Source organism: Peromyscus californicus, unplaced genomic scaffold (genome assembly GCF_007827085.1).
Source record: "Peromyscus californicus insignis strain IS unplaced genomic scaffold, ASM782708v3 Scaffold_4__1_contigs__length_199733344, whole genome shotgun sequence".
In the NCBI taxonomy this organism is placed as follows: Eukaryota; Metazoa; Chordata; class Mammalia; order Rodentia; family Cricetidae; genus Peromyscus; species Peromyscus californicus.
Genome location: NW_026294562.1, coordinates 121,054,482 through 121,064,189, shown reverse-complemented (window position 1 = coordinate 121,064,189; position 9,708 = coordinate 121,054,482). Strand labels below are relative to the sequence as shown.

General features: G+C 46.6%; 1 protein-coding gene across 1 annotated transcript in view; it reads right to left on the bottom strand.

Moving 5' to 3' along the window:
* Window positions 1–1,735: 1,735 nt before the first annotated feature.
* The window catches only part of Iqgap1 (IQ motif containing GTPase activating protein 1), a 100,730-nt gene continuing 92,757 nt past the window's right edge, over window positions 1,736–9,708 (bottom strand). Inside the window, exons 37-38 of the mRNA XM_052762076.1 lie at window positions 7,388–7,496; window positions 1,736–4,433 (exon numbers count right to left, since the gene is read on the bottom strand). Coding sequence (XP_052618036.1) covers window positions 4,320–4,433; window positions 7,388–7,496 — 223 coding nt within the window. The 3' untranslated portion in view covers window positions 1,736–4,319. The remainder of the gene's footprint in view (window positions 4,434–7,387; window positions 7,497–9,708) is intronic.

The following is a 9,708-nucleotide window of genomic DNA, read 5'->3' as shown; positions in this document are numbered from 1 at the left end:
TGAATCATCTCTCTAACCGCTCTGAGGATATCTTTGAGTCTCCAGAGAGATTTAACTGAGAGAGGACCCACCCTGGGATCTGGCAGGACCTTTGCATGGGCTATGATCCTGGACAGAACAAAATGGGGAACGTGAGAGAAAGCTAGCTGAACACATTCCCTCCTCTCCTTCCTGGCTGGCTTGCAGGTGCTCCGCCTCCTCTGCCATGGTGCACTGCACTCCCCTAAGTTATGAGCCAAAATAAACCCTCCTCTATACGGCTGCTTTCAGTCAGGCCACTGCAAGGGATAAGGGCAGGCATTGCTGCCCGATTCTCTGTACGTAAGCATTCCCCTTTAACAGCCTGACTTCCCTTCAGGACAGCGTAGAACACAGGCTAACAGATTCCATGTTCCAACAACCAGGCTGCCTGGTGGCACCATGTGTTTCAGAACGAGAATCTGTGGCTCATCCTGTGTTGGTTCCTTCTACAAGGTCCCCTGTTGGGGAGGCCATGTTCTGACTATGACATGCCTCCTTAGGGGGGGTCACTGCAGCCACTCACACAGACCATTCCAAATCGTCGCTTAAACTCCTTTAGGATTGCTGTTTCTAGCATATGCTGCTGATTTTGCTAGCTTACAAACTCGATACTGGAGACGTGTATTCTTGTGTAAGGCTGTGTGAGCACTGGTGCACACACGCCCTGGCACTCATGTGGAGGCCAGAGGACCTCAGACGTCAGTCTCTGCCTTCCACCTTGAGACAGGATCTTTTGTTTTACTGCCTCGGATGCCAAGATCGACGGCCCTCCAGCTTTTGGGGAGTCACTTGTCCCCTCTTCCCATCTCACTGTAGGGACACTGGATTATACACGTGTGCTACTATGCCTACTTTGATGTGACTTCTGGGGATTTGAACTCAGGTGCTCACACTTGTGGCACAATGCTTCTTACACACTGAGTCACATCTCTAGCATCATTTCCCGCTCTTTTTTTTTTTTTTGTGACTGCTGATTTACTTTTTCCATATCCAACTTACCCTAGTCATTTCTGGTGACTTGCATATGACAGGAGCCCCTAGGAAACACACTCTTCATTAACACCTGGTGTGGTGTTCATAACATAACACAAAAGGCAATTTAAAACCCTCAGGTTTTAGCCAATCACAGTTAAGTGGCAATAGTCTGGCCCTCACTACATTCTTATGTTGAGGCTTACTTTAAGCATAATACACTTTAAAAGGCTAAACATCATGTTAAAATAGTCCTTAATCAGGGGCTGAAGAGATGGCTCAGCAGTTAAGATCACTGGCTGCCCTTCCAGAGGTCTTGAATTCAATTCCCAGCAACCACATGGTAGTTCACAACCATCTATAAAGGGATCTGGTGCCCTCTTCTGGCATGCAGGTGTACATGCAGATGGGACACACGAACACACACATACACACAAATCTATAACTTGAGAGCTGGTGAGAAGGCTTGGCCGGTAAGGCACCTAAATCCAAATCTGATGACAACCTGAATTCGATCCCTGGGCCCCACATAAAGGGAGGGGAGAACCGACTCCCAAGCTGTGCTCTGATCGCCACACCCACACAATAAATAAAATTTAAAAATGGTATTCTGTGGTTCGAAGGCAGACTTGGCTTGCTCTTTTTAAAAAAAGACTACAAAGGGGAGCGGTGATTTAATCTTACTCTAGTTAACACCGTTTACCAGGAACTGCTAACAATGAAACGGAGAAGAATCAACACAAACAGGGACAAATGACCTTTTATTTCATACAGAGATACAAAGGCAATTGTGTGTAGCAACAATCTGGCGGCCAGTCCAAATTCTGGGGAGGAAGTAAATTCATAGTAAATGTCATGATGGCTGGTCAGAGAGGTCAAAGGAGGAGGGGCGAGCCAAGACAGAGTCGGCTGCAGCTAATAAATAACACAAGCGGGGCACGACTTCAGTGTGCCCACCTGGGCTGGCCAGGCGACCTCGGCGCTGCTCACAGCAGGGCTGACCCCACAGCAGCCGTGAAAGTCTCCGAGAGCGTTGGCGCAGTTCTAACTGGGTATCCAGGGAAGGAGCATCCTTACAGTCAACGGGGACATCTTAAGGCACTGCGACCTGAACTCACTCCTGGGCTGAGGTGGCCGCTGGGACCACGTTTGTGATGGGCCCTTTCTAAGAAACCATACTTGAGACCAGGCAGAGTGGCTCACGCCTTTAATCACAGCACTTAGGAGGCAGAGGCAGGTGGATATCTTTGAGTTCTAGGACAGCCCGGTCTACACAGAGTTCCAGTACAGCCAAAGCCAAACAGAGACCCTGTCTCCTGTCAAAAAAAAAAAAAAAAGAAAAAAGAAAAGAAAAAACCAGAAAGAGAAAAAGCAAGGAATGGAAAAAGGATGCTGGACACATCTGCTGGTCCTGTTTTAAGGTGACACTGGTTGTAACAGTGCCCTTCTCTTCTCTTTTTCCTCTCCCTCTCTTCCTCTCTCTCTCTTTCTGAAACAAGGTGTGGCTATGTAGCCCAGGCTGGCCTTGACTTAGTCACCCTGGGATTACAGTATGTACTACCATGCCAGCCTTAGCATTTTCCTTTAACCTAAAGAAAATAGTTTCTGAGAAAACTATGTTCCAAAACATAATGAAAAACAGGGCCACTGGTGGCAGGTCCCTCTTAGCACCCACCTCTACCTACACCCACTCACTGAGGCCTCCCCACCCATGTGGACACCGTGAAGGACACTTCTCCAAGACTTAAATTTGTAAGAGGGACATGCTACATATCTGTCACTAATTAACCATTTGGAGGGGGGCGTCGAGACAGGGTTTCCCTGTGTAGCCCTGGCTGTCCTGAACTCCCTTGGTAGCCCAGGCTGGCCTCAGACTCACAGAGATCCATCTGTCTCTGCCTCCCAAGTGCTGGGGTTAAAGGCGTGTGCCACCATTGCCCGGCTATCTGTTACTAATCAAAATGGCTTATTTGCCTCCGATATACATCAGTAAACTGTAATATTAGCTTAATTTTTATGTTTTATACAAGAATACCGAACATCAAAGAAATTGAAAGCTCAGTGCATGATTTACCTATCTTTTTGGATAAACAGGTTTGTTTTTTAAAGTTTATGACTTTTAATCCAAGAACAAAGGTTTCCAAATTCAATGCCTGGAACTGAATGGTTTTTGTTAGTTGAAGCCTAAGGGTCCAGGCTTCTCAGAATAAAAGCATGAATATGGCAGCAGAGCAGAGAGTGGGAAACAGACGTGAACTTCAAAGATGAGATGGGCTGGCTGCTGTTGCTAAGATCTTGCCGACTCTGTAGATAAACCCTAATGTAGGTTATAGAGAAGCTTCGAGAATTCAGATATACAGATAACCCAAAAAGAAATGACCCCTTTTCAGGGTATTCCAAAGCATTATACAAATCTTTAAAACTCCTATGACTCACATTTCAAGAAATAAATTTATACTTTAGTAAGGCACTCTTGGAACACAAATAGTTTTGAAAACATTTTGGGATAGGGTGAGCCATCCCTTTGTGGGAGAGAGCGAGGGAGCAGACACTGTCCTTGAATGGAACTCTGTGCACTGCTCTGAGTGGGTGCTGCGGCCCACTCTCAGCGTCTCTAAAGGGGTGGCTATGATCGTGGGGTTCTCCTTCACCAGGAAGGACCACACGAAGAGTGCTGCCCAGGTGTAATGGGAAACAAAAGCAGCTGTCTTTCTCCCGAAGCTGCTTCCTTTGAACAGAGAACAGTAACTAGGACTTAGCTCCGCCCACAAAGGCAGGGGAAAGGAAGACACCACAGACTTGACTGCGCATGGGCCATCATGGTCCATCCTTAACCGTGACTCATGGGCCATGATGGGCCACACTTAACCGTGAGTCTGATGCGCATGTCCGCTGTTCACCTGACAGCTTTGACTTCTAAACAAGAATTTGAATCCCACCATCCTATTGCTGAGTAAAACAAACACCATTTACAAAGTAGCCATTACCACTTAGGAGACCTAACAGGAAGGGGCTGGGAGGGGCTCCACTCTTTCCTACGCGATGAAAGAGAAAGAGAGACGTGGGGGTGGTGTGTGTGTGTGTGTGTGTGTGTGTGTGTGTGTGTGTGTGTGTGTGTAAGATGAAGCCTGAAATACAACTTCACTATTAAAGAGGGCACTGAATGTCCTGTCGGAGCGAGAGGACTTAAACATGGGCTTCAGGAGTGTGAGACTGCGGCACCACTGGACAAGGTCTTTGCTTCCAAGGAGTAATGGAGGATCCTAGAAAGGCAGAGGTGAGGCATTGTCCTTTTGAATTCTTATGGGCTGGCAGCAAACGACCAGTTACTTCCCATAGAACTTCTTGTTGAGAAGGAAGATGAGGAGGTTGACGTTTACTTTAGCTCTATCGAATAACTTCATGACTGCGACCCCTTCATATTGCAGCTGCAGCAAGTCCTGTGGAAGACAAAACAGAACATTTTCACTGTCAGATCCGGAACAAGAAAACCTTCATATTGCAGCTGCAGCAAGTCCTGTTGAAGACAAAACAGAACATTTTCACTGTCAGATCTGGAACAAGAAAAGGAAGGTCGCCCTGAAGGAGGAGCCAGGAGGCGTGAGACAGGCCTTATGCATCAGATGAAGTTCCCAGTGCAGAGCCTCTCACCACACAATCACCCCAGGGCTGCAGCAACAGGGGGCGCTGGCTGGTTAGCCGGCAACCTTCAGGCTAACTAGGACTTAGGGAGTCATTTAGTTTATAGTAAAATACTCCAAACATAGCGAGGTATGTTCAGTTAAAATAGGTACATTTAAGCCTTATTTCAGAAGTTACAATGACATTTCCCCATTCCACTTCAGCTGTAGGTTAGAAGTATTAGTACCCGTGGAAAAAACAAAGACATTTCAATCCATGGTGAAATCTGCTAATGGCTTAACATGAGCCTGATAGCGTCTCAGGACCTACTGGAATTTTTTTTTTTTTTTTTTTGAGACACAGTCTTATTTGGCACAGGCTGGCCTCAAACCACCGTCTCCATGTCTGGGATAATGGGTATGTGCCACCACACTCAGTTTCTACAGTGCTGGGATCAAACCCAGGGTTTTGTGCGTGCCAAACAAGCATTCTACCAACTGAGAGCTGCGTCTCCAGCTCCATGATCTCCCGGACTCCTGGTTTTAGGAGACAGAACCCAGGGACTCCGAATACTGAACATGTACTCTCCGATGTGCAGCCCCAGCCCTACAGACTCTGACTTCTACTCCACATGAGAACCATTTTTTACCGTAAAGGCAAGCCAAACAAAACCACACGTTCATCGGATGCCTCGCTTGTGCAAGGCATTGTTCGGGCACATTGCACAGCATCTTTTCAAGGCATCCCGAAAGTCCGGTAAGGTGAGATTATCCGAGCTTTAAGGAGGAGCTGCTGACACTCGAAGGTGCTGGGTGGCATGGCCGTCGGAAAAGCTGGCCCAGACCTCACACAGATTGTTTTCTCAGCACAGTGTCTCGACTGCTAAACTTCCGAAGTGGTGATGAGAAAGCCAGGGGCAAAGGGCACGAAGGGACCGCAGTGTCGTGAGGATGGGGATCATGGTGTGTCCTCTTTGCCTAACTAACCCCATGCACCTGTGAGCCAGACAAGTTTAATGAATCTGAGCATAAGTCTTTGTTTCTTTTTTTTTTTTTTTTTTTGGTTTTTCGAGACAGGGTTTCTCTGTGTAGCTTTGCGCCTTTCCTGGAACTCGCTTTGGAGACCAGGCTGGCCTCGAACTCACAGAGATCCACCTGGCTCTGCCTCCCGAGTGCTGGGATTAAAGGCGTGCGCCACCACCGCCCGGCAAGTCTTTGTTTCTTTAGCAGACTCGTTGGCCTCTACATACACGGTGAGACCCATGGGGTAAGGGGTTGTGTGCAGTAGTTCTTAGTTACAGTGTATGATGAAATCCTTTCTCATTTATTTAAGTAATATGCTCGGAGAGTCCACTGCTTACCGAGAAGGAAATGGAGATGACTAAGACATACTGTTTTAAGAGTTCACAGTTTCGGGGGTGGCAGGGAAGTGAATCAGCTCACACCGTCAACAGAGGATGTCTTTCTGAGCTGCTGAGGCAAGGGAAGAGGCACCCATGTGGCTACGGGGAAAGGCTGCAGGGGAGGCGATGCACGCACAAATGCTCACTGTTTGCTGGAGGCAGAAGGCGGGCAGGGAGGAGAGGAAGGGCAGCCCAATTATGTGAGGGGAGAGCATCCCGTGCAGAAGTCTAAACGCTCCCAGAAAGGCATTAGCCTGGTTTGCTAGATCACAGCAGTGTGAAGCAGGGCAGGGATAGGACATAGATAAGTATAGTTTAGCAACAGAGCATGTGTGAGACCCTAGGTCTGACTCCCAGCACTCCAAAAACAACAAACCAATCAATAAAAACTAAGAGGCCTATTAGGTGGCACACACCAAGTGAGAGGGGTCTGGATATCGCTTATGAATCTCTCAATTTTCTGATTATTTTTGGCCTTGGATTTTGAAGATGGTTTTCACTATATAGGCTGACCTGGAATGCACAAAGAAGTCCAGGCTGGCCTCAAACTCTGAATCCTCCTGCCTCTGCATCCTGAGTGCTAGGATTATTGTTGTGTGCCACCATTCCCACTGGGTAGATATTTTTTAATGTGCAAAAACAGATATTTAGGTAATTAGGCATAGTGGCGTATATCTATAATCCCAGCATTTGGGAGAAACAGGAGGGTCAGGAGTTCAAGGCCAGCTTCAACTACATAGTGCATTTGAGGCTAGCTTGGGCTACATGAGACTCCTACCACTTCCCCAAATTAGGTATTTGGGGTTGGAAATTGAGCTCAGCTGGACACTGCTTAGCAAGCACAAGTTCCTATGGGTCACACTTGAGCACCAGGAAACAAAAAAAGGAAGATACTTAAAAACAAAAATTAGGGATAATATGTTATAAAACAAGTCACTACACATTTCATTTTGAATTTAAAATGTGATTCTGATTTACAAAGACGCAACTTATTCACATTATTTTCAGTAATACATCTAACAAAAGTATCCATATCAAATGCAAATGAGGAAAAAGTTCAAGTGCTGAGGAGCATACATTTTCACACTGTTAACACTTATAGTCAGGCACTTCCGTCAGGGCCAGGCACCAGTTCAATTCAGGGTGCTCTGAGTGAAGCTTCGGGTACCAATGCGCTCCAAAGCTCATACACTTTAGGGAGCTCCCAGAGGGCACAGGCCATGCCCGACTCCCCAGACCCTTGGCTTCTCCCATCAACCAGGCGCTGAGCCCTTTGAACGCAGGCAGCCTTCCCCAAAGGGCCTTCTTATCTTTTTCTCCCATCCCATCAGAGAGCTTCAGGTCCGAGCCTGTGCGCGTACGCGTACCCACCTGATAATGCAACATGAAAGTCTCCATTTGAACTCCCATGAACTTGGCTTTCACTTCAAAGTCTCCAACTTCTTCTGTTGGACCGATTTCAAAGATAACGTTTTTAAACCTGTTGAAACACAACAAACACCATATGGGTGAGCTTCACATCTTCAGGTAATGATCCTCAGAAGTGGGGGCGGGGGCATCAGGGGTGCCTGGTAGAAGGTACAGGACCAAAGTTCTCCTGCAGGGGAGGCACCATGGGCAGGACATCCTGCCATGCCCTTCGCTTTGAGAGCTGGAGAGAGAAATGGTCACCTCCCTCTGAAGCACTTGCATTCTGTTCAAAGAGGACCCGTGGGGAATGCCCCAATGGCCCGAAATGGTGATGCCAGGGGGCTCTCCCCTGAAGCTACTATAGAAAGTTAGTGAGGAAAGGAGAAAAAGGAGCCAGATGTGGTGGTGCACACCTTTAATCCCAGCACTTGGGAGGCAGAGGCAGGTGGATCTCTGTGAGTTCGAGGCCAGCCTGGTCTACAGAGTGAGTTCCAGGACAGCCAAGACTACACAGAGAAACCCTGTCTTGAAAAACCAAAAACTAAACCAAACCAAACCAAAACAACACCTCAATCAGAAATCTAAGAAACACATAACATGAGGAAACACTTTTAATTTTAATTTTAAAAAAAAGAAAGAAATGTATTATGTGTATGCATGTTATGTCTGTGTGTGAGCATGTGTGTATATGGAGGCCAGAAGAGGCACTGGATCCCTGGAGCTGGAGTCAGAGGCGACTGTGAGCTGTCTGGCCTGGGTGCTGGGAATGGAACCCAGGTCCTCTGCAAGAGTGGCAAGTGCTCTTCACTGCTGAGCATTCTCCAGCCTTGACAGAGTGTCTGAAACTATGAATTGCTTTACTCACTGACAGTAGGAGCAGCGGCATGAGCACTCTCCCGCTCACACTGGCCCTGCTGAAACTACTGTGGCCAGAATGTATCAGCACGCTTTGCGATCACTGTGGAAAACAGTACTGCAGTCCTCCTACAGTCGAAACGTGAGTTTCCGCATGGTCCTCCACCCACCTCTGGGCATACACCGGAAGACTTGAGAGCAATGGCTCTCACAATGGCTTAGAGTGGAAACAGTGCCTGTCCATCAGGGCGTGAATGAGAAACAAAATGTGGTACACACAGACAATGGAATATTATTCAGCCTTCAAACTAAAAATGAAGGAAATCCTGTCATGTGGTTAAATCTCTAGGACAGCATGCTAACTGAATGTCCAAGCCAGTCACAAAAGATAAAAAGTACATGGCTTCACTTATGTGAGGTAACTAATGCAGTCAAAAGCAAAGACCATAGAGAGTATGGTGGCTGCCAGAGGCGGCTAGAGAGAAACAGGGGGGCGAGTCAAGCAAGATGAAAACCTCCCAGTGATCTGGCAGAACTACCTGCGAACACTGAACTACATCCTTGAAAATGGTTACAATACGAACTGCATGCCATGTGTTTCTGTAATAGTTTTTAAAAAGCACTCTTTGATCAGAAAATCAATTTGTAGGCATCTATTATTTTAAAAAGCAATCATGGCCCAGAGTTGTAGTGACTCTTTTTTCTGTCCCACCAACCAGCTCCCAAATAATGACATGGAGACTTCTTATTAATTATGAAAGCTCGGCCTATAGTTTAGGCTTGTTCCTAACTAGCTCTTATAACTTGAATTAGTATTTAATATTAATATTAATCGACGTTCTGTCACGTGGTGTTACCTCTCTTCCATCTTTCACCTCCTGTTTCATCTCCGTGTCTTCTGGTTTCTCCTGGGTACCTAGATTCCTCCTCTTCTTCCTCCCCCCAGAAATCCCACCTATCTCTCCCGTCTAGCTATTGGCCATTCAGCTTTTTATTACACCAATCACAGCAATACACCTTCACACAGTGTACATATTTTGTAAGCGGGTTTTTCATCAGGATCATCAGGTCCTCAATAATAACATAGACATTTCTTATTAATTATGAAAGCTTGGCCTACAGCTTAGGCTTGTTTCTAATTAGATCTTATAACTTAAATTAACCCATTTCTATTCATCTATGTGCTGCTCCAGGCTCGTTTACCTCATCTACATACTATCCATCCTGCTTTTCTGCTTCCTCCATATCTTCTCACATCCCCGCCCTCCTTCTTCCCAGTGTTCTTTGTGCCTAGAAATCCTGCCTAGCTATTGGCTGTTCAGCTTTGTACTAAACCAATCAGAGTGACATTTCTTCACAGTGTACAAAAAGATTATTCCACAACACAGCGTGGCAATGCATGCCTATAATCCTAGCACAGCAAAGGC